General features: G+C 28.1%; 1 protein-coding gene across 1 annotated transcript in view; it reads right to left on the bottom strand.

The window, feature by feature from the left end:
• The window catches only part of tei (irregular chiasm C-roughest protein teiresias), a 470,430-nt gene that overhangs the window by 124,524 nt on the left and 318,699 nt on the right, over positions 1–27,207 (bottom strand). The window contains exons 8-9 of the mRNA XM_075311309.1: positions 1,315–1,454; positions 716–845 (exon numbers count right to left, since the gene is read on the bottom strand). Coding sequence (XP_075167424.1) covers positions 716–845; positions 1,315–1,454 — 270 coding nt within the window. The remainder of the gene's footprint in view (positions 1–715; positions 846–1,314; positions 1,455–27,207) is intronic.

The raw sequence follows: 27,207 nt of genomic DNA, 5'->3' as shown, positions 1-27,207 counted from the left end.
TGACATTTCTCAGATTTCCACAGCTTCTCTACAACATTTCTAAAATTTTAAAATATTTTGATTTTGTAAACATTTTATTACACTAAGAGGACATTTTGAGGTAGATATTTCATGTGTGGTTACACTTGATACGCTTTGTACCTCTATGATATGTTCCTAAAAGTATGCACATTTTTCGTGAACAAAAAAAAAATAAATTACCACGAATCAAAACACAACGAATATTATATCCATTATCCAAAAAAGTCCCCTTATAAAAGTAGATAGAAGAGTATTATATTCTATTTTCTAAGCATCAAATATAAACTTTGATTCTTCATATCCCCCAACTTCTAACAAATATTGAATATTGGCTTCGCTGACGTGTAATGCCGCCAGCTTTAGAAAAGAAAAAACCTTAACATGTACAAAACACATGTGAGCAAAGCATGTAAATATTGTCGAATTTTTTCTAAGATCATTTTCTCCCTTCGTTATTTTATATCTACGCCTATTTCATCTTTTTCGTTTTTTCTCGTGAAGGTAATTTTACGCATTTGTGCAGTCATATGTAATGAAATATTGATAATATTTTTTTGTTGCATATTTTTTGGGATGGCTAGCAGCACCATAAACTTAACATGCTTTAAGGGTTGTTTGTTGTCTATTCCCCATAGATTTATGAATTTAAAATTGCTTTTTATTGGTTATTGAAATTTTATTTTGAAATACTTACATCGCACGCTTAGATAGTAACCAATCGATGAATATTGATAATTTAAATGTCGTGATGTACATTTATACCAGCCGGAGTGTTCGCGTCTAATGGAGGTGAAATTGAGAAAACCATCACCGGTTTGAGGGACCTGTAACGAAAATCATAAATAAAATAGAAAAATTAATTTAATGAGCAAATTTTCTATAGTAATAAAAATTTGACGAAATTTTAAACCACCGCCGCAACCGCTTTTAGGTGTTCGGTCCAAACTGGGATTTAATCGACGATTCTTAGTATGCAAGGCGTGCCGGATTATTGTGCCACGGTGGCTAACAAAGTGTAATGCCATGACCTTTAGTACTTCAAGTTTATAGTTAAAAGACGATGATATTTTCTAATGTCGATTAAGGTATATCCAACTATATTCGATTTTCTTGGATTCCTTATGGAATTTGTCTTGGGCAAAGACTTTAATTTTAATTTCGATTCCATTAGTTTATCTACATTTTTGTGGTAAATTTAAATTTCCACAAAATATTCTACACTTTAAAATGTTTATGACGCTTCAATATACCACATGCATCAGATATCCTTAAATTACATTCATTTATACATACCGGTGGTTCACCATCATCCTTTTGCCATCTCGGTGTACTGGGTGGATTTGAGTCAACATCACATTTCAAAGAAACCTCAATGCCTTCACGCAAAGGATAACCGAAACCTGGGGTACGTGATATAGCAAAGGATGGTGTATCTGAAAAAGAGAGAAAGGGAAGAGTAAATTTACAGTTTTTTTGTGTATGATTTATACAATTTCATTTTCAAAACTTAAAAAAAAAGATTCATAAATATCTGCTATTTGTGTGCGTGTGTGTATGAAAGTGAATCTAAAATAATGAAATGTCCATAAAGAATTTTGATTAAAATTTAATGCAAATAGAAATAGAAAATATATTGAATTTATCTCGAATATTTAAAGCATTTTGTTATGATGTTTGAATTTAAACTAAAACATGTTTAGGGGTATTTATTGAGATGGGGCGCTGGAAATATATTCAAATTACATAATAATAAAATATTAAAGGGAGCCATCATGGTACAATGGGTAGCAAGAACGAATGCTACAGTTGGTAGAATTCTACTAAAAATTGTAGTTTTTTTTTTGCAAAATATTCCCCTCCAACTAAGAAGTACTTCAATTTTCTATAGAAATAACATATTGAGAAAGTTTTCTACAGAAGTAAAAATTTTGACAAAAATTTTTCTACGGAAATAAAGTTTTGACAAAATTTTCTGTGCAGATAAAATTTTGACATTATTTTCTATAGAGATAAAATTTTGACAATTTTTTTTTATACTCGTAGATATAAAATTTTAAAAAAAATTTCGAAAGAAATAAAACTTTGACAAAATTTTCAATAGAGATACAATTTTGACAAAATTTTCTATAGTGATAAAACTTTGACAAAATTTTCTATAGAAATAAAATTTTGACAAAATTTTCTATAGAACTAATATTTTGTCAAAATTTTCTATAAAAATAAAATTTTGGCTAAAGAGATAAAATTTTGACAAAATTTCCTATCGAAATAAAATTTTGACAAAAATTTTCTATAGAGATAAAATTTTGACAAAATTTTCTATAGAGATAAAATTTTGACAAAATTTTCTATAGAAATAAACTTTTAACAAAATTTTCCATAGAAATAAAATTTTAACAAAATTTTCTATAGAAATAAATTTTTGACAAAATTTTTTATAGAACTTAAATTTTGAGAAAATTTTCTGTAGAAGTAAGATTGTGACTAAATTTTCTGTGGAAGTAAAATTTTGAGAAAATTTTCTATTGAAATAAAATTTTGACAAATCTTTCTATATATATAAATTTTTGACAAAATTTCCTATCGAAATAAAATTTTGACAAAATTTTCTATAGAGATAAAATTTTGACAAAATTTTCTACAGAAACAAAATTTTGACAAAATTGTCTATAGAGAAAAAATTTTTAAAAATTTTTTATAGAGACAAAATTTTGTTGACAAAATTTTCTATAAAAATAAAATTTTGAGAAAATTTTGTATAGAAATAAAATTTTGAAAAAATTTTCTATAAAAATAAAATTTTGACAAAATTTTCTATAGGGATAAAACTTTGACAAAATTTTCTATATAAATAAAATTTTGACAAATTTTTCTATAGAAATAATATTTTGACAAAATTTTCTATAAAAATAAAATTTTGGCTAAAATTTCCTATAAAGAAAAATTGACAAAATTCCCTATAGAGATAAAATTTTGACAAAAATTTCTATAGAGATAAAATTTTGACAAAATTTTCTATAGAGATAAAATTTTGACAAAATTTTGTATAGAGATAAAATTTTGACAAAATTTTCTATAGAGATAAAATTTTGACAAAATTTTCTATAGAAATAAACTTTTAACAAAATTTTCTATAGACATAAAATTTTGACAAAATTTTCTATAGAAATAAACTTTTAACAAAATTTTCTATAGAAATAAAATTTTAACAAAATTTTCTATAGAAATAAATTTTTGACAAAATTTTTTATAGAAGTTAAATTTTGAGAAAATTTTCTATAGAAATAAAATTTTGACAAATCTTTCTATATATATAAATTTTTGACAAAATTTTCTATAGAAATAAAATTTTAACAAAATTTTCTATAGAACTAAAATTTATACAAAATTTACTATAGAAATAAAATTTTGACAAAATATCCTACAGAAATAAAATTTTCTATAGATATAAAATTTTAACAAAATTTTTCTATAGAAATAAAATTTAGACAAAATTTTCTTTAGAAATATAACTTTGAGAAAATTTTCTACAGAAATAAAACTTTAACAACATTTTCTATAGAAGTAAAAAATGTGCAAAATAAAAATGTTCTATAGAAATAAATTTTTCAGAAAAATTTTTGTAGAAATCAATTTTTCAGAAAATTTTCTATATAAATAAAATTTTGACAAAATTTTCTATAGAAATAAAATTTTGACAAAATTTTCTATAGAAATAACATTTTGACAAAATTTTCTATAGAAATAAAAGTTTGACAAAATTTTTTATAGAGATAAAATTTTGACAACACTTTCTATAGAAATAAAATTTTAACAACATTTCCTATAGAGATAAAATTTTGACAACATTTTCTATAGAGATAAAATTTTGACAACACTTTCTATAGAAATAAAATTTTAACAACATTTCCTATAGAGATAAAATTTTGACAACATTTTCTATAGAGATAAAATTTTGACAAAATTTTCTAAAAAAATAAAATTTTGACAAAATTTTCTGTAAAGATAAAATGTTGACAAAATTTTCTATAGAAATAAAATTTTAAGAAAATTTTCTATAGAAATAAAATTTTGACAAAATTTTCTAAAAAAAATAAAATTTTGACAACACTTTCTATAGAAATAAAATTTTGACAACATTTTCTATAGAGATAAAATTTTGACAAAATTTTCTATAGAAATAAAATTTTGACAACATTTTCTATAGAGATAAATTTTTGACAAGATTGTGACTAAATTTTCTGTAGAAGTAAATTTTTGAGAAATTTTTCCGTAGAAATAAAATTTTTACAACGTTTTATAGAAATAAAGTTTTGACAAAATTTTCTATAGAAATAAAATTTTGACAAAATTTTCTATAGAAATACAATTTTGACAAAATTTTCTATAGACATAAAATTTTGAAAAATTTTCTACAGATTAAAATTTTGACAAAATTTTCTATAGAAATAAAATTTTGAGAAAATTTTCTATTGAAATAAAATTGTGAGAAAATTTTCTATAAGAATAAAATTTTGACAACATTTTCCATAAAAAAAATACGAAATTTTCTATAGGCATTTTGACAGAAATTTCTATAGAAATAAAATTTTGACTTAATTTTCTATAGAAATAAAATTTTGACACAATTTTCGATAGAGATAAAATTTTTACAGAAATTTCTATAGAAATACAATTTTGACAGAATTTTCTATAGAAATAAAATTTTGACAAAATTTTCTATAAAAATAAAATTTTGACAAAATTTTCCATAAAAATGAAATTTTGACAAAAGTTTCCATAGATAGATTATTTTTGGCACTAGTGGCAACCGTTGTAGCCAGCTCTCCTTGCATACTAAGAGTGGCTTAAATCCCTGCTTCAAAAAGTTTTCACTGGTGGAGTATCCCCCCAAAGTAATAACGATGACATTTCTGAGCGTTTCAAAGATTCTCTAAGTATTTTCACCGTAAGGTGAATACACATTCAGACTCGTATATAACAAGCAGGTCCTGTTTCATTAAACTAAACACAATGTATATCCTAGACTAAATGCCTAGTTTGTTTTAAAGTCATTTTATTTTTATTTATTTATGTCGTATTTTCGACCCACTCTAATATTTTCATCTATATATATTTAATCAATCATAACCAAATATCACTGGTTTAGTCAGATAAACAGGATAAAAAAATATTTCTCATATTCTTGTACGTATGGATTTGTTTGCTGACCAACCAAAAATGCAAAGCGTCTGGCAAAAATTGCGCATACAAAAACTAATGAATGAACAAAATGCAAATATTTTATAAAAATTAAAAAAAGAAAAAACAAACAAAATTTGTGGACTGAGAAATGTTTATTTTGATTTGCATTGCTATTTTTGTATGGTTTTTGATGTGGCTGCTTTTTGTGATGTTGCAATTTCCATACATAGAAAATAAATAGATTTCTTTTGCTTTTTAATTTTTCATGCATACATATGTTCTTTCACTGTTAAAAGTGATTTTCAATTTTCAAATGTATAGCGGATGAAACATGGTCGGTTATTAAAATAACTTTGACCCATGTGCAAATATTATCCTGGGCGACGCACTACAAAAGTTTAGGTATAGTCCATTATTGCAGACTTACATAGTAATAACACACGTGTTTATCTTTCTGTATCCAGCTTAATGGTTAGCGACCTCCTTTATTGACCGAAACCGAACGGTACTCCTTATTACAGTGAAACCACTTACAAAAGTTTGAAATACTCATAGATGTCACCAGCATTACTGAGGGGCGATAATCCGCCGCTGGAAACAATTATGGTGTCCGATCGAAACTGGGAATAACCCCATTACCCTTTGTATGTAAAGACGGCATTTTAAGCATTGATGGTTACTTGGAGTATATAAAATTTTGCCTTTAACTTTGCGCAATTTCTTTAATTTTCATTTTTAAAGCCTGTCCAAGAAAATCCTTTAAATTTTCTCTATGGCTTCATTTGCAATTTAAACGAATCTACTGCATTGATATCTGCTTCGATTTACATTGATAACGGCCAAATAGTGTTCACTCCTTCAGAGAGCAAATTTAACTTATCTACAATTTGGCCATCACTGCAGCACACTCTCCCGCCCCCTTCCAAACCGTCGTTCAATCAGCCTATGTTATTCATTTGTTAGCCCTTTACTCATTCATGTATGCAGTCGATCTTCTCCCTCATGCATTTCATTTATTCAATGTCCTTTATACAATTCAATACAATTCATCTGTTAAAATATTTGTCTGTCTCTCTCAGTGGGGGTGTGGGTGTGGGTGAGTGTGTATGTTTATCTTAAATGTGAGTGAGACTGTGACATTCGTTTAGTGGAATTCTACTGCATGAGATTGTATACTTTAAATACACTCAAAGAAACGTTTTTGTTGGATAAGTAAATATGTCATTAGCAGAGAGTAAGAGAAACGGCAACTAATTTATGTTTAGCAGACTTCTAGGAGGCTATTGTGAATATATTACGGCCAGGCCGAAACTTATGTACAGTACCCTGCATCATGGATTGCGTAGAAACTTCTACTAAAGACTGTTATCCACAATCGAATTACTTGGGCTGCGCTAATACTTGTCGATGGCAAGGTATCTTAAAAAATCCTTAACACCGTCTTCTAAATTGTAAGTTAGTCCATACGAGGGATATATTAAACAATAAAAGGCCGATTTGAGACGTATATAATTCAGTTCGACAAAATTTTCTATAGAAATAAAATGTTGATATAATTTTCTGTAGAAATAAAATTTTAACTAAATTTTTTATAGAAAAAATATTTTGACAAAATTTTCTGTAGAAATAAAATTTTAACAAAATTTTCTATAGAAATAAAATGTTGACATAATTTTCTAAAGAAATAAAATTTTGACGAAATTTTCAGTAGAAATAAAGTTTTGACAAAATTTTCTATAGAAATAAAATTTTGACAAAATGTTCTATAGAAATTAAACGTTGACAAAATTTTTATAGAAATAATATTTTTAGAACATTTTCTATGGAAATAAAATGTTCAAAAAATTTCCTATAGGAATAAAATTTTGACAAATTCTCTTTACAAATAAAATGTTCACAAAATTTTCTGTAGAAACAAAATTTTCTATAGAAATAAAATTTTAACAAAATTTTCTATAGAAATAAAATTTTGACAAAATTTTCTATAGCAATAAAATTTTGACAAAATTATCTATAGAAATAAAATTTTGATAAAATTTTCCAAAGAAGTAAAATTTTGACAAATTTTTCTATATAAAATTTTGGTAGATTATTTGGCCATATGGACCAATTTTTGTTTGATTGGCCATTGGCTATATATAACTTTAGATCGATATGAAACAATTTTTGCATGGCTGTAAGCGGCCATATAGCAGCGCAATGTCCCAAATATCAACTGGATCGGATGAATTTTTCTTCTCTTAGAGGCTCGGTTTATATGGGGGCTATATATAATTATGGACCTATATAGACCAATTTGTGCACGGTTGTTATAGACTATAAACTAACACCACGTACCAAATTTCAAGCGAATCGGATGAAATTTGCTTCTTTAAGAGGCTCCGCAAGCCAAATCTGGGGATCGGTTTATGTGGGGCTATATATAATTATGGACCGATGTGGACCAATTTTTGCATGGTTGGTAGAGACCATATACTTACACCATGTACCAAATTTCAGCCGGATCGGATGAAATTAGCTTCTCTTAGAGGATTCGCAAGCCAAATCTGGGCATCGGTTTTTATGGAGCTATATGGACCAATTTTTTGCTTGGTTGTTATAGAGCATATACTAACACCACATACCAAATTTCAAGCGAATCGGATGAAATTTGCTTCTGTTAGAGGCTCCGCAAGCCAAATCTGGGGATCGGTTTATATGGGGGCTATATATAATTATTGACCGATGTGGACCAATTTTTGCATGGCTGTTAGATACCATATACTAACACTACGTACCAAATTTCAACCGGATCGGATGAAATTTGCTCTTCCAAAATGCTCCGGAGTTCAAATCTGGGGATCGGTTTATTTGGGGGCTAGATATAATTATGGACCGATATGGACCAATTTTAGCATGGTTGTTATAGACCATATACTGACACCACACACCAAATCTCAACTGGATCGGATGAAATTTGCTTCTGTTAGAGGCTCCGCAAGCCAAATCTGGGGATCGGTTTATATGGGGGCTATATATAATTATGGACCGATGTGGACCAATTTTTGCATGGTTGGTAGAGACCATATACTTACACCATGTACCAAATTTCAGCCGGATCGGATGAAATTAGCTTCTCTTAGAGAATTCGCAAGCTAAATCTGGGCATCGGTTTTTGTGGAGCTATATGGACCAATTTTTTGCTTGGTTGTTATAGAGCATATACTAACACCACATACCAAATTTCAAGCGAATCGGATGAAATTTGCTTCTGTTAGAGGCTCCGCAAGCCAAATCTGGGGATCGGTTTATATGGGGGCTATATATAATTATGGACCGATGTGGACCAATTTTTGCATGGCTGTTAGATACCATATACTAACACTACGTACCAAATTTCAACCGGATCGGATGAAATTTGCTCTTCCAAAATGCTCCGGAGTTCAAATCTGGGGATCGGTTTATTTGAGGGCTAGATATAATTATGGACCGATATAGACCAATTTTTGCACGGTTGTTTTAAACCATATACTAACACCACGTACCAAATTTCAAGCGAATCGGATGAAATTTGCTTCTCTTAGAGGTTCCGCAAGCCAAATCTGAGGATCGGTTTATATGGGGGCTATATATAATTATGAACCGATGTGGACCAATTTTTGCATGGTTGATAGAGACCATATACTAACACCATGTACTCAGCAGGATAGGAATAAATTTGCTTCTCTTAGAGGATTCGCAAGCCAAATCTGGGGGTCCGTTTATATGGGGGCTATACGTAAAAGTGGACCGATATGGCCCATTTGCACTACCATCCGACCTACATCAATAACAACTACTTGTGCCAAGTTTCAAGTCGATAGCTTGTTTCGTTCGGATGTTAGCGTGATTTCAACAGACGGACGGACTTGCTTAGATCGACTCAGAATTTCACCACGATCCAGAATATATATACTTTTAGGGGTCTTAGAGCAATATTTCGATGTGTTGCAAACGGAATGACAAAGTTAATATGTATACCCCCCATCCTATGGTGGAGGGTATAAAAATTTTGTGTGTACCAATTGACTGAAACCTCGCCCCCTCCCTTCTTTACATCTTTACGATCTACTGCATAGGTTTGTCCGGTTCTATATCTATTCACTCTTCGTTATAAAGAATTGCAGTATTTTTTTTTTTAAGTATTCATCCAATTTAATTTGCAGATTTTTTTAGGGCTAAATATTTTCTGATCCGTGCAACTTTTTCCTTTTCTCTCAATCGTAGATATTGTGTATAAAAGTAATATTGTTTTATTATTATGTTTTATTTTTTATGTATTTTTTTATTTGTCGTATATTTCAAATACATTTTTTAATATAAATTCTCACAGTGTTATTCCTCTAGGCACATGAAATCATGTCTGACTGTGAGCATTCTATGTTTTGCATAGGAGTTTTTGTGCCCAGTTTACAGGCATACCCGTCCCTAAGGACATTAGTTCAGTCGTTTATTCAAGGCGACTCGAACTGTCTATCAACTGTCTGTAATTTTTATTTCATTCATCAGCAAAGAATAAAACAAAAATAAAAATACCAAAATACAAAAGGAATGCATTTCACTATTTCAAGTAAGGGAATTTTTGGGGATTTGAAAAAGTTTCCAAATGTATAACTTATTGTACATGCGAGTATATATAGGGAGGCTAAGAAAATTAAATGAACAAAAAAAAAAACTAAATTTAAACCACAAAAATTTAACTAAGAATTCATATCAAATCAAAATGTAATAGAACCAGTAGCTACTATAGGTAGTAGCTACCTAGTTAGGTTCTAGGTTTCACCCTTTCATTAATTTAAAAATAAAATAAATAATTTTTAGGCATCAGAAATTTGGCAGTACGATAATTGCCGCTTTTTCTGATTATGGAGTTTAATTAAACCCTTGTGAGCATGAATCCAGAATTTAGTTATATTGTGAAACCATATTTGTTCAGCCAAATCGTATTTTCCAAGGAATGTCTCACACATATTTAAATCCCTCATATTCTTGCTCTTTGTCATTTTATGCTCTATCTCTTAAGAGCTTAAGAGTACTATCTCTTCTCAATGTCTATCTATCACTCGATTCGGTCCAGAGTATGGAATTATTAGCTTTGATTGTTACGGCATTAATAGAAATAACAACCAGAAACAAAAGTAAAACACCATACCAACAACAACTAAAGGGTGATTTGTTAAGAGCTTGATAACTTTTTTTAAAAAAAAAACGCATAAAATTTGCAAAATCTCATCGGTTCTTTATTTGAAACGTTAGATTGGTCCATGACATTTACTTTTTGAAGATAATTTCATTTAAATGTTGACCGCGGCTGCGTCTTAGGTGGTCCATTCGGAAAGTCCAATTTTGGGCAACTTTTTCGAGCATTTCGGCCGGAATAGCCCGAATTTCTTCGGAAATGTTGTCTTCCAAAGCTGGAATAGTTGCTGGCTTATTTCTGTAGACTTTAGACTTGACGTAGCCCCACAAAAAATAGTCTAAAGGCGTCAAATCGCATGATCTTGGTGGCCAACTTACCGGTCCATTTCTTGAGATGAATTGTTCTCCGAAGTTTTCCCTCAAAATGGCCATAGAATCGCGAGCTGTGTGGCATGTAGCGCCATCTTGTTGAAACCACATGTCAACCAAGTTCAGTTCTTCCATTTTTGGCAACAAAAAGTTTGTTAGCATCGAACGATAGCGATCGCCATTCACCGTAACGTTGCGTCCAACAGCATCTTTGAAAAAATACGGTCCAATGATTCCACCAGCGTACAAACCACACCAAACATTGCATTTTTCGGGATGCATGGGCAGTTCTTGAACGGCTTCTGGTTGCTCTTCACTCCAAATGCGGCAATTTTGCTTATTTACGTAGCCATTCAACCAGAAATGAGCCTCATCGCTGAACAAAATTTGTCGATAAAAAAGCGGATTTTCTGCCAACTTTTCTAGGGCCCATTCACTGAAAATTCGACGTTGTGGCTCGTTAGTAAGTCTATTCATGATGAAATGTCAAAGCATACTGAGCATCTTTCTCTTTGACACCATGTCTGAAATCCCACGTGATCTGTCAAATACTAATGCATGAAAATCCTAACCTCAAAAGAATCACCCTTTACAACCAATCTAACCACATTGTATGTGCAAAAAAAAAAAAATAACAAAATAAAAACAGAAATCTAACAAAGGGATTTGTAGATTTTGGTCCACTTGTGTGAATGTAATGCAACAACAACAACATTTACATCAACAGAAATTCTTCTCTTATCTGTACATATGTATCTGTTAGCTTTGGTATGTACAGCAATGTTAATAGGAGACTGTAGGGATAAGGGGCCTTTAATTTAAACGAAAATTGGATGGTTGGAGATTATAATTGGAACACATCCCGTTTATTTAAGCATCAGAGGTAATATTTTTTACGAGAGAGGGTATACTAAGTATGTCATTGTGTTTGTAACACATAGAAATGGTGGTCGGAGACCCCATAAAATACTTAAAATTTTGATTGAGGTGATATTGTGAAACTCAAAAATACTTGATAGAGTTTTATTATCTCTTAATAAAATTTACAAGTTTTGTCATTGTATTTATAACGAATAGAAATATTTTTCGGAGGCCCCATAAAGTACCGCCAGAAAAAAAGACAAAGACATTTTGTATAGCCTATTTAACTTTATTTTAGTACATGAAAATTAGTTGTAACTAGTTAAATTTTGCAAAATGTAAAAAATATTAATTTTATTATTGTTTGCTTAATTAAACAGAACAAAGTCTATTGTAAAACTGATGGTAAAATGAACTAAAATTTTATTTTGTTTTAGTTTATTTTAAAAATTTTGTAAGAAATTTTCTTTATTCCAAGTATGTCTCAAAAATTTCATGAATAGTTCAATTCTAACTAAAACAGATGAAGTTTTTCGTACACTTCTCAAAAATAGTACGAATGAGCTACAGCGTGGTTAAAATGGGAATGATCTGGCGTCTAAGATTTTTTCTTTATTTTAGGTTAATTTTTATACCCTCCATCATAGGATGGAGGGTATATTAACTTTGTCATTCCGTTTGTAACACATCGAAATATTGCTCTAAGACCCCATAAAGTATATATATTCTGGGTCGTGGTGAAATTCTGAGTCGATCTAAGCATGTCCCACCGTCCGTCCGTCCGTCTGTCGAAATCACGCTAACTTCCGAACGAAATAAGCTATCGACTTGAAACTTAGCACAAGTAGTTGCAAATAGACCATATCGGTTCACTTTTACGTATAGCCCCCATATAAACGGACCCCCAGATTTGGCTTGCGGAGCCCATAAGAGAAGCATATTTCATCCGATCTGCCTGTAATTTTGTATATGGTCTCTAATAACCATACAAAAATTGGTCCACATCGGCCCATAATTATATATAGCCCCCATATAAACCGATCCCCAGATTTGGCTTGCAAATTTCATCCGATCCGGTTGAAATTTGGAACATGGTGTTAGTATATGGTATCTAACAACCGTGCCAGAATTGGTCCATATCGGTCCATAATTATATATAACCCCCATATAAACTGATCCACAGATTTGGCTTGCAGAGCCTCTAAGAGAAATTTCAACCGGAGCCGATCCGGTTGAAATTTGGAACATGGTGTTAGTATATTGTCTCTAAAAACCATGCAAAAATTGGTCCATATCAATCCATAATTATATATAGCCCCCATATAAACCGATTCCCAGATTTGACTTCCGGAGCCCCTTGGAGGAGCAAAATTCATCCGATCTGGTTGAAATTTGGTACGTGGTGTTGGTATATGGTCTCTAACAACCATGCCAAAATTGGTCTATATCAATCCATAATTATATATAGCCCCCATATTATCCGATTACCAGATTTGACCTCCGGAGCCTTTTAGGGGAGCAAAATTCATCCGATCCGGTTGAAATTTGGTACGTGGCGTTAGTATATGGTCTCTAACAACCATGCAAAAATTGGTCAATATCGGTCCATAATTATATATACCTCCGAAGCCTCCTCCGGAGCCCCTTGGAAGAGAAAAATTCATCCGATTCGGTTGAAATTTGGTACGTGATGTTAGTATATGGTATCCAACAACCATGCAGGAATTGGTTCATATCAATCCATAATTATATATGGCACCCATATAAACCGATCCCCAGATTTGACCTCCAGTGCCTTTTGGAGAAGCAAAATTCATAAGATCTGGTTGAAATTTTGTACGTGGTGGTAGTATATTACATTTAACAACCACGCCAAAAGTGGTCCATATCAGTCCATAATCACATATAGCCCTCATATAAACCGATCCCGAGATTTGGTTTTGGAGGAGCAAATTTCATCCGAGACAGTTGAAATTTGGTACATTGCGCTAGTGTATGGCCGCCAGCAGCCATGCTAAAATTGGTCCATATCGGTCTATAGTTATACATAGCCGATCGCCAATCACACAAAAATTGGTCCATATCACCAAAAGTATCTACCAAAATTTTATTTCTATAGAAAATTTTGTCAAAATTTTATTTCTATAGAAAATTTTGTCAAAATTTTATTTATATAGAAAATTTTGTTTTGCTTAAATTGTTTCCGTTTAAAACTTCATATAGTGCTGAAAACATTTTAACAATTTTTAATTCCAATTTTTGCTACCAAAATACGACAGAAAAAAATATTTTTTTTTAATAAATTTTCTTCGATTTGACAAAAATTATTAACTTATTTGTATCATGTTGGAATTACTAAAATATTTCAGTTAAAATTTTGTAATATAAATCTATATTTTTCTTACACAAGGTCGTGGGTTCGATTCCTGCTTCGACCGAACACAAAAAGTCTTTCAGTGGTGGATTATCCCACCTCAGTAATGCTGGTGACAATTCTGAGGGTTTCAAAGCTTCTCTAAGTGGTTTCACTGCAAGGTGGAACGCCGTTCGGACTCGGCTATAAAAATGAGGTCTCTTGTCATTGAGCTTAACATGGAATCGGGCAGCACTCAGTGATAAGAGAGAAGTTCACCACTGTGGTATCACAATGGACTGAATAGTCTAAGTGAGTCTGATACATCGGGCTGCCACATAACCTAACCTAACCTAACGTGGTATCACAATGGACTGAATAGTCTAAGTGAGCCTGATACTTCGGGCTGCCACCTAACCTAACCTAACCTATATTTTTCTTTCATAGTGGGTTCAGTTTTTTCTGGGTGTATGTTTGGTATTGATTGAGGTAAAATTCTGCAATTGAAAAATATTTGAGAGATTTATTATTTTTTTTTATTTTTGGCCTCCTACCCTTATGGCCTTAGCAAATCCACCCTTGACATATTCTCACACTTGTATTGAAAGAGACTTACATTCAACTATGATTGGAGATTTTGCGAACACATATTTGTATATCAAATATTGAGTGTTGCCAATTAGTAAGGATTTTCCAGTATTTAATAGAGATTTTTATAGATTAGATCTGCAGTTGTATGGATGATATAACAAAGGTTGTTATTCACTGCTTTTATTCTTTTTCAGGTATGGTAAAGTGTTTTGAAATTTCTCTTCTATTTCAGACAAAACACACACACACACACAAGTGCTTTTATTTAAGTAAAAATTTAAAGATAAATAATATTATACTAATATTTTAAATGGGTTGCACATATGTTTCATATAAATCTTGCTTTAAATAAAATATATTATGTTTAAAAGTTTACTTAAGACTTATGTTGAAATTCTATTTATTACAGTGAGTTTTTTCTATAGCCGCTTTTGTTAAATTTTTAAACGGATTTGGACAGGACATATACCATAAGTTGTAAGGAAACATTTTAAACACAAAAAAGTTTTAATATGTGCTACGCCCACAGTTATTTGTTTAAGGTTAACATGCAGTGCTTTCCACTCGACTCTAGTCTTCCCTCACTTATTTTTTTAAAATTATTATTGCTACCTTCAACATTATAAATAATATTTATTTCACTACTTTTCCAAACAAAGACCTCCTTAACAGTACGGAAATTGCAAGTGAAGAGAAAAGACAAATACAAAAATTTCTTGAGTTTAAGAGGAATGTTGGTAACAAAATATGGCTGCCATGTTTTTACCACTTGAGCATAGCTCAACAAGGCAAATAGTAGAGGTGGTATACTGGCATCTATACATTGTAGTTTTCATCAGCATTATAAATTTTTTGAATGTTTCTTTCGCTTCTTTCAACGCTCAAACGCTCGTGTTCCAAACCAAAACATAGGAAAAAAAAAACACATTTTGCGGCTATGCAATGCAGGTGAAGATGCTCAAAAAATAAAAATACATAGAGATTGAGTAAAACTGTTGTTATATGATACCTTGGGAATTTTTGTGTTGCTGTTGTGGTTGAGTATTGTGGGAATTTTATTTTTTGTATATATTTATATTTGCCAAGCAATGAAAGTTGTTGAAATTGCATAATACAGAATAAGAAAATCCACTGAATGATAGAAATAGACTTTCGAGATGGAATATACTTTAAATGGAGCAGATTTTTTATAATAAACCAACAAATTTATGCTAACGATAATATTATATATCAATGCTTAAGAGATTCCAGAAAAACTAAATTCTTATACATAATCATTTAAGAAGGATTTTCTATGAGCTGTGATATTTATTAAAGCTTCCTTGAAAATTTTTATTTATATATTTTTATAAGAGTGTGAGTTTTATTTTAATTTATTATTAAAATTTAATATTTTTGAGGTCATTTTATTGATATAAAATACAAATACAAGATTATTAAAATATTGCAAGAATAATTTTGAAGTATGACATATCATAAAATTGTTGCATACTTTTTGGTGTTATTATAAAATTTATGACAGTCATCTTTAGCGTCAATATGAAAATGGATCCCAGGAAAATGAGGCCAAAACCGAAATAAATCTGGGTGCCGACTGCGGAGTGATGCTTCATAATAAAAATGAGCACCAATCGAATATAATTGAAGCAAGAAAATTAACTATAAACTAAAATTAGGTTTAATTTCCACATTTGACATGAAAATGAGCCCAAAGAACGGCAAGCGATATCACTCTGGAATCGCGTTAACTTATTTGGTACTCTGACTGTAGCAGAAAGTGTTCAGTCACGGTCGAAGGCCTACCATTTATATCATTATAGAATCACGTTAGCCCATTTTGAACTCCATATATATGGACAAGAAAATATTTTTTGTCTTCAATCACGAAATTAATTGATTCAATCAATTTTTTTATTGAAATATCTTCAATCACAGTAATAAAACAAATTAAATTGAAGGTCAAATAAAAAATTAATTGACCCAATTAAAAAATTCTTTGATACTATTAATTTTTGTAATTTTTGTTTCAATTAACAAATTTGTTAAATCAATTAAATTTTTAATAGAATATTTTTTAAAACACATTGAAAAAATTTTTGTCAATTTTTTTTTCTACCAAAGACAACTTATATCGACCAAAGGCAACTTATATCACTTTGGCCGGAAGTCTGCCATTTAGATCACTTTATCACATTTTGGTTTTCGTTGATAGGTGAAAGATTTATACGGACGAAAGTGTGTCATTTTGCAATCGAGTTAGCGCACGTTGCACTCTGTCCATAGAAAAGTTTCTAAACTCCAGACGAAGGGCGGCTTTATATAACTTTGGAATTGCTTTAACCCACAATGGATTCGCTCGAACGGATATAGTCTTAAACCTGGCCGAAGTTGGTCCACTTATATCACGTTGCCATCGCTTCAGTCCACTTTGAACTCTGCCCATAGGACATAAGCTTGAAACCCAACAAAGAGCCGTCCACCATGATCTGTGTTAGACAAATATAAGAAAAAGTCTTAAACCTCGTATTCCAAGGCTACTAGAAAGAGAAAATAGGCTCCACTTAAAACGAAAAATGATAGATATTTTACTGTTTGGTAGATTGGTAGAATTCTAGGTGTTTTGCTGGATTTACAAATTTTCTATAGAAATAAAGTTTTGACAAAATTTTCCATAGAAATAAAATTTTGACAATATGTTCTATAGAAACAAAATTTTGACAAAATTTTCTAGAGAAATAAAATTTTGACAAAATTTTTTATAGAAATAAAATTTTTACAAAATTTTTTATAGAAATAAAATTTTTACAAAATTTTTTATAGAAATAAAATTTTGATAAAAATTTCTGTAGAAATAAATTTTTGACAACATTTTCTATAGAAATAAAATTTGTTGTCGTTTTTTTATTTCAGCTTAAAACCATACATTGACTAAACTACAAGAGTAGCTTAACCAACAGAGGAAAAGAAAAAGAATGTTTGTCAAATTTATTTGGGCAAAGCCCTATAGACTGCAAGATGGTTGGATGGACGCACGTTTCGGAATTACCACATTCCTCATCAGCATCCTCTACTTGCAGCAAAACTATCAACCAATTATCAGAATAAATTCAGGCAGTTTATTAAACCCAACAAAAACCACACTTGAACCCTCCGAAAAAAGGTTTTACATTGATAGCCGGCTTATGCCAAATGAATTCGAAACAAACATATCTCTTTTCCTATGCCACTGTCAAATCATCGATTTGAATTCACATGGCTGGGTTTATTTTGAGCGTGCCTCCTCTTCTTTTTCCATTTGTTTTGTTTTGTTATTGTTGGTTTTGTTCTTTAAGCATTGTTGTCGTTTTTTTTGGCAAAATTTTTTATAGAAATAAAATTTTGGCAAAATTTTTTATAGAAATAAAATTTTGGCAAAATTTTTTAGAGAAATAAAATTTTGGCAAAATTTTTTATAGAAATAAAATTTTGATAAAATTTTCTGTAGAAATAAAATTTTGATAAAATTTTCCATAGAAATAAAATTTTGACCAAATTTTGTATAGAAATAAACTTTGACAAAATTTTCTAAAAAAAAAAAAATTGGTAAAATTTTCTATAGAAATAAAATTTTGATGAAATTTTCTATAGAAATAAAATTTTGATGAAATTTTCTGTAAAAATACATTTTTGACAAAAATTTTCCATAGAAATAAAATTTTGACAAAATGATCTGTAGAAATAAATTTCTGACAACATTTTTTATAGAAATAAATTTTTTACCAAATTTCCTATAGAACTAAATTGTTGAAAAAATTTTTTATATAAAAATAAAATTTTGACTTTCTATAGAAATAAAATTTTGACAAACTTTTCTATAGAAAAAAATTTTGAAAAATTTTGTATAAAAAACAATTTGACAAAATTTTCTATAGAAATAAAATTTTGACAAAAATTTCTATAGAAATAAAATTTTGACAAAAATTTTTATAGAAATAAAATATTGACAAAATTTTCTATATAAATTTGACAAAATTTCCCATAGAAATACAATTTTGACAAAATTTTCCACAGAAATAAAATTTTGACAAAATTTTCTATAGAAATAAAATTTTGACAAAATTTTCTATAGAAATAAAATTTTGACAAAATTTTCTATAGAAATAAAATTTTGACAAAATTTTCTATCGAAGTAAAATTTTGATAAAATTTTCTGTAGAAATACATTTTTGACAAAATTTTCCATAGAAATAAAATTTTGACAAAATCTTCTGTAGAAATAAATTTTTGACAAAGTTTTCTATAGAAATAAATTTTTGACAAAATTTTTTATATCAAAATACAATTTTGACAAAATTTTCTATAAAAATAAAATTTTGACAAATTTTTCTATAAAAATAAAATTTTGACAAAATTTTCTATAAAAATAAAATTTTGACAAAATTTGCTATAAAAATAAAATTTTGACAAAATTTTCTATAAAAATAAAATTTTCTATAGAAATAAAGTTTTGACAAAATTTTCTATCGAAATCAAATTTTGACCAAATTTTCTATAGAAATAAAATTTTGATAAAATTTTCTGTAGAAATAAATTTTTGACAAAATTTTCTATAGAAAAAATTTTGACAAAATTTTCTTTAGAAAAAAACTTTAACAAAATTTTCTATAGAAATAAATTTTGACCAACTTTTCTATAGAACTAAATTGTTGACAAAATTTTTTATATCAAAATACAATTTTGACAAAATTTTCTATAGAAATAAAATTTTGACAAAATTTTCTATCAAAATAAAATTTTGACAAAATTTTCTATAAAAATAAAATTTTGACAAAATTTTCTATAGAATAAAAATTTTGACAAAATTTTCCACAGGAATAAGATTTTGACAAAATTTTCTATAAAAAAAAATTGGCAAAATTTTCTATAGAAATAAAGTTTTGACAAAATTTTCTATCGAAGTAAAATTTTGACCAAATTTTCTATAGAAATAAAATTTTGATAAAATTTTCTGTAGAAATAAATTTTTGGCAAAATTTTCTATAAAAAAAAATTTTGACAAAATTTTCTGTAGAAATAAATTTTCTACAAAATTTTCTATAGAAATAAATTTTGGACCAAAAAAAAAATTGTTTAAAAAATTTTTTATATAAAAATAAAATTTTGACAAAATTTTCTATAGAAATAAAACTTTTGACAAAATTTTCTATAGAAAAAAATTTTGAAAAATTTTATATAAAAAAAATTGACATAATTTTCTACAGAAATAAAATTTTGACAAAATTTTCTATAGAAATAAAAATTTTACAAGATTCTCTATGGAAATAAAATTTTGACAAAAAAAATTTTTTTGACAAAATTTTCTATAGAAATAAAATTTTGACAAAATTTTCTATAGAAACAAAATTGACAAAATTTTTTATAGAAAAAAAATTGACTGCATTTTCTATGGGAATAAAATGTTGATAAAATTTTTATAGAAATAAAATTTTGACAAAATTTTTCATAGAAATAAAATTTTAACAAAATTTGCTATAAAAATAAAATTAAAAAAAATTTGGAAAAATATTTTTCTTTAGAAATAATGAAAATGAAGCGCAAATGCAAAAAGGAAATTGAGGTTCATTTTCATTTTAAATATTGGAGTTTATTTGCATAATACAGACGAGATCAAGAAATAAAATGAAGTTACACGACAAAAACATTAAAACTTGGCGTTGCATACGAATACGAGTTTAGGATTTCTAATAATTCTAATTCGTTAGAGTTGCCGGTTTTCTATTCAACCAATGAAACATTTATGTGCATGTCCACTGCTGAGATTTTGGTCTGTTGCCGAACAACTACTGGAAATACGGTTTTAGCTCATACAACTGGGACTTCGAGAGTTTAAGTATTCGGTCTCCATCATAATTGGTGAGATTGCGGCCTGTACAGAGTTTAGGTCGAAAATTAAAAAAAGATGCCACAAAAAGTGTCACTCATTATTAAAGGTGGCACATTTATTTCAAAACAAGGTGCACACTTCTAATAAAGAAAATTATAAGCAATTATGTATATCAGTCCTGTGAGTAGTTTCAGTTTGGATTTTATCTCGATTTCATTGAAAACTATTCCTTGAATTTGACATGATATGCTGAAATTTCGTTGCATACTTTTAGGAGGTACTTGTGTCCACTGAAAACGTTTGTATAATAAAAGAAAAAAAATGCTTACAATTACATGTAAACTCATTTATTTGTTACCGATATGATCCAAACGAGTTTTTAATCAGCTACGCTATAGCCTGTCATATTTGCCAATGTAAATCCATTTCCCCCAGTTTTTAAAGATGACTTTTGCCAAATTCCTGTCTAAATATTCTTTTTGCAGGATATTAAGCATATCTGGTTTCAATGGAAAATATTACCATAGATTTAATGTGGTTGTATATTGTGGGAAACCCCGGTAATGTCAAGACTCCTCCAAGGTGCTTTATGTTTGTCTCAATTTTAATTTCTTTCCACATCATTTAACAAGCTTAAGAGGTATTCTTTCTCGTTTGCTGATGTTTTCTATTTTTTTCGCATTGTGAAAAGAATCGAAAAATAAAGAAATGGTTTATGTTGCCATGGTCCTAGAAAAATGTCTGCGAAAATAGGCGTAAGTGTGGGTGCAAGCGTGGTTGAGTGAGTCTATATCTGGGGTTGTCTTTTCAAATTGCTAAACTTATGTTTATGTCTGATGCTGCGGTTGGCCCAGGCGTTGTTAGCTTAACTTCTTCTTTGGATGGTCACAAATGCACTTCTTCTGTGTTTTTTTTAGTTGCTATCAAGTTCTTTCATTGCCAGCATTTTGTTTTGGAATCATCTTATTTGCTTCAAATGCCTTTTGCTACATTGGCTTTGATACTTGGAGTATGTTTTCAATGGCTGTGTTTTTTCTTTCGTTCTATCAATTGACAGGCTTAGTGGCTTTTTTGAGACTTGTTTTTTGAAAAAAATTGATTTTTTTTTTGCGATTTTACTAAACATTGAAATACAACAATTCACAATAGTCGCTTTTGTTAGTTTTACTATTGCTTTTGTTGTTTTTGTCATCCTTGGCAGTTTGCGTGTTTTCTTCTTTGGTTCTTGCATGCTTTTAACATTCATTTTTTATGACTGTTCCTTGGGAAGTTTCTCCAGTCAAGCTAATGACACTTTAACGACTCTTGACTTTGTGCTTCATGAAGTATATTCCAAAAATACAATGAATGAAAAAATAAAAAACCGAAACCACTAGACTGGCAAGCAGATATGCCATGATAGTTAGCCGTATTCACTTAAGGCTGCATTACGGTTAAATTGCTAGTGTTTATGAGAGATAGTCGGTATTAACAAGTGTTTAAAGAGACGGAGTGAAGACATTTTATTTAAAGTGATATTATTTTTTATGGAAAATTTAATTTATTTTTATCTTGAACCCCTAAAGTATGCTACATATTCTAAGAATGGTTTGAATTTCTATATGGTTTCAATATATTTCACCATATTCTGGTAATCATACGAGAAAATCGCAAGAATTTAATTTTCTTATAACGAAAAACTAAAAATACACATTAGAAATAAAATTTTGACAAATTTTTCTATAGAAATAAAATTTTGACAAAATTTTCTATAGAAATAAGATTTTGACAAAATGTTCTATAGAAATAAAATTTTGACAAAATTTTCTACAGAAATAAAATTTGACAAAATTTTCTACAGAAATAAAATTTGACAAAATTTTCCATAGAAATAAAATTTTGACAAAATTTTCTATAGAAATAAAATTTTGACAAAATTTTCTATAGAAATAAAATTTTTACAAAAATTTCTATAGAAATAAAATTGTGACAAAATTTTCTAAGAAATAAAATTTTGACAAAATTTTCTATAGAAATAAAATTTTGACAAAAATTTCTATAGAAATAAAATTTTTGTTGACAAAATTTTGACCAAATTTTCTGTAGAAATAAAATAAGTGATATTATTTTTTATGAAAAGTTTAATTTATTTTTATGTTGAAACCATAAAGTATGCTACATATTCTAAGAATGGTTTGAATTTCTATATGGTTTCAATATATTTCACCATATTCTGGTAATCATAAGAGAAAATCTTAAGAATTTAATTTTCTTATAACGAAAAACTGATAAAAATATCAACGATTTATTCAATTAACAGTTTAGTTGAAAAAAAAATTGTAATTAAAATTAACATTGATTAATATTGACATTTTCTGTGTATTTTCAATTTCTTGTTATAAGAAAAATAAATTCTTGCGATTTTTGATTATGATTACCGGAGAATGGTGGAATATATGGGAACCATATAGTAACTAAATTATTGTGTAAATATGTAGAATATTTTAGACGCTTATGATTAATCAATTTATCGCATTTGATACACGCTTGCCACAGTTGGTAGAATTCTACCAAACATGGCAGATTTTTTACTGTTTGGTAGATTGGTATAATTCTTGATGTTTCGGTAGATTTTGGAAAATACTCCCTCCAATAAAGAGGTATTTCTCAAATATTCAATATAAATAAAAATTTTGAGAATTTTTTTCTATAGAAAATTTTTTATAAGACATTTATTTATAGAAATAAAATTTTTACAAAATTTTCTTTACAAATAAAATTTTGACAAAATTTTCTATAGAAATAAAATTTTGACGAAGTTTTCTATAGAAATAAAATGTTGACAAAATTTTAGGTAGAAATAAAATTTTGACAAACTTTAGTATAGAAATAAAATTTTGACAAAATTTTCTGTAGAAATAAAATTTTGGCAAAATTTTCTGTAGAAATAAAATTTTCTGTAGAAATAAAATTTTGGCAAAATTTTTGATAGAAATAAAATTTTAACAAAATTTTTTGTAGAAAAAAAATTTAACAAAATTTTGTATAGATATAAAATTTTGACAAAAATTTCTATAGAAATAAAATATCGCAAAGTTTTTTATAGAAATACAATTTTTAGAAAATTTTCTATTGAAGGCAACTTTGACAAAATTTTTTATAGAAATGAAATTTGTAGGAAATTTTCTAAAGAAATAAAGTTTTCACAATATTTCCTATAGAATTAAAATTTTGACAAAATTTTCTTTACAATTAAAATTTTGACAAAATTTTCGGTAGAAACAAAATTTTCTATAGAAATACAATTTTGACAAAATTTTCAATAATAACAAAATTTTCTATAGAAATAAAATTTGGAAAAATTTTTTTATAGAAATACAATTTTGACAAAATTTTCTACAGAAATGCAAATTTGACAAAATTTTTCACGGAAATAAAATGTTGACAAAATTTTCTGTAGACATAAACTTTTGACAAAATTTTCTGTAGAAATAAAATTTTGGCAAAAATTTTTGATAGACATAAAATTTTAACAAAATTTTTTATAGAAACAAAATTTTAACAAAATTTTGTATAGAAATAACATTTTGACAAAATTTTCTATAGAAATAAAATTTGACAAAGTTTTTAATAGAAATAAAATTTTTAGAAAATTTTCTATTGAGAGGCAAATTTGACCAAATTTTTTTATAGAAATAAAATTTGTTGGAAATTTTCTAAAGAAATAAAGTTTTCACAAAATTTCCTATAGAAATAAAATTTTGATAAAATTTTCTTTACAAATAAAATTTTGACAAAATTTTCTTTACAAATAAAATTTTGACAAAATTTTCTTTACAAATAAAATTTTGACAAAATTTTCTATAGAAATACAATTTTGACAAAATTTTCAATAATAACAAAATTTTCTATAGAAATAATATTTGGAAAAATTTTTTTATAGAAATACAATTTTGACAAAATTTTCTACAGAAATGCAAATTTGACAAAATTTTGTACGGAAAGAAAATGCTGACAAAATTTTCTGTAGACATAAACTTTTGACAAAATTTTCTATAGAAACAAAATGTTGACAAAATTTTAGGTAGAAATAAAATTTTGAGAAAATTTTTTATAGAAATAAAATTTTGTATACAAATAAAATTTTGACAGAATTTTCTGTAGATATAAAATTTTAACAAAATTTTTGTATATATATAACATTTTGACAAAAATTTTTATAGAAATAACATTTGACAAAGTTTTTAATAGAAATAAAATTTTTAGAAAATTTTCTATTGAAAGGCAAAATTGACAAAAATTTTTATATAAATAAAATTTGTAGGACATTTTCTAACGAAAAAAAGTTTTCACAAAATTTCCTATAGAAATAAAATTTTGACAATATTTTCTTAACAAATAAAATTTTGACAAAATTTTCTGTAGAAATAAAATTTTGACAAAATTTTCAATGATAACATAATTTTCTATAGATATACAATTTTGACAAAGTTTGTTTTTAGAAATACAATTTTGACAAAATTTTCTACAGAAATGCAAATTAGACAAAATTTGTTACGGAAATAAAATGTTGAGAAAATTTTCTGTAGACATAAACTTTTGACAAAATTTTCTGTACAAATAAAATTTTGGCAAAATTTTAGATAGAAATAAAATTTTAACAAAATTTTTTATAGAAATAAAATTTTGACAAAATTTTTTATAGAAATAAAATTTTGACAAAAATTTCTATAAAAATACAGATTTGACAAAGTTTTTTATAGAATTAAAATTTTGACAAAATTTTTTTATAGAAAGGCAAATTTGACAAAATTTCTTATAGAAAGGCAAATTTGACAAAATTTCTTATAGAAATAAAATTTTGACAAAATTTTCTATACAAATAAAATTTTAACAAAATTTTCTGTTGCGAAAAAATGTCTATAGAAATACAATTTTGAAAAAAATTTCTTTACTAATAAAATTTTGACAACATTTTCTATAGAAATACAATTGTTACAAAATTTCCTATATAAATTTTGCAAAATAAGACTTTTTAGTAGTTTTTTGGTAAATTTTTCTCCAGATTTTAGCAGATTATTTTTGTCTGGAGTGACAACCGTGATTTGATATCAATTGAAAAAATAGTAAAAATATGATCCCATTATTTTTGTTTGGTCATCAAATTCAATTACGAAAATTACTAAAAGTAATTAAATTTATAATTGACTCAATTATTTTTTTTATTTTGTGTTGGCGATTGAAATATATTACCTTGTTTAAGCAGTTTCAATTAAAAATTAATAAGATTAATTTCTTCTTTAATATTCATCTACTTCAATCTTATTTCCATTGGAACTTCTTATAAAAAACATAATTTCCAAAATTAAAAAAAATTTGCACATTTTAGCTGAGCCAATATCAACAAAGCTAATTTTCCCAATTCTCTGAAGATGGGGATTTAATGTGGAGCAAAAAGTGTTAAAAAAAAAATATGGAATAATAATTTGACAGATGTCAAACAGTGGAGCTTCCACTGCACCATGGAGGACTCTAGGATTAGTCCGACAATTGTCATCAAGCTATGCAGCGAGTCCCGTTATTTTCACTGATGATTGTGGCCATATACTGGGAATTCCATCACAAGGAATGATCCTAATGCTCTGAAATAGTACTAAGCAACACGAACATGTTATTCAGATATTTGTGTTGATTTACAATTTTTGGTATATCAAGGCTAAGTGAGGTATGGAGGCAACCCGATATTTTAGACTCAGGTACTGATGTTTAGTTCAATGACATGGGACCTCCTTTTTAAAACCGAGTCCGAACGGTGATTCACACTACGGTGATACCACTTAGAAAAAATTTGAAACATTCAAAAATGTCGCCAACATTACTGAAATGATAAGAAAATTTCACCACTGTGGTTTGACAATGGCCTGAATAGTCTAAGTGAGCCTGAAATAACTGGCTGCCACTAAACTTAATATTACTGAGAAGCTGAAATACTTTTTGGTGTTTGAAACTCGAATTGAACTTATTACCCTTTGTGTACAAATGAGGGCATGTCAAGCATTGGCCAGCTGTGGCAATGCTGTAGGTTGGCCAGTATTGCAAATTAAATACATTGGGCTACTTTTAGGTATAGCCCTCATATAGGTCGATCCGCTGACTTGATTTCTGGAGCATCTTTGAAGGGCAAATTTCTTTCGATTCTGTTGAAATTTTTGTATATAGGAATTTAATCTACTGTTTTATCTAACATAGACTTCTAGACTAGGTTAGGGTTAGATTAGGTATAAAAGGTATAAAAGAGGATTCAGGTTGCTCTGTCTTTAGTCGACTGATATACACCTAAGCTAGTATTCGGCTTTTTTTCCAGGAACTCAGTGCCATAGGCTACTGTTACCACAACCCAAATATGTTAATTCGATGACAGTCTTTAGAAAAAATTTCTGCGCAATCCGTGGTGGAGGGTACATAAAATTTTTCTTGACGAAACTTACGGCCGAATATTCTTTAAAATTTTATTTTGTTCAGAAAATTGTTTTATATTGCACAAAATGAGTCTTATATATGGAACTTCAATTATTCCCTCCCAAAAATTGTTTGATTATACATCTGTAGTTAGAAGAATGTAATTATTTTATATAATGTTAATGAATATAATTATACAATTTCTTCTTTTATTGGCTCCTCCATCTTATATCGGGTTATATGTGCTTCTTTTACATATCCTAGGCAATTCATTAATAATCAAAATATTTATGCACATGGAAATATTTTCACTTCAATTAATTTCAGATCCCATAAATTGTACTCATACTCGTATAAAGAACTATATGCT

Source organism: Haematobia irritans, chromosome 5, assembly GCF_050003625.1.
Source record: "Haematobia irritans isolate KBUSLIRL chromosome 5, ASM5000362v1, whole genome shotgun sequence".
Taxonomy (NCBI): Eukaryota; Metazoa; Arthropoda; class Insecta; order Diptera; family Muscidae; genus Haematobia; species Haematobia irritans.
This window is presented reverse-complemented; position numbering and strand designations above follow the sequence as displayed.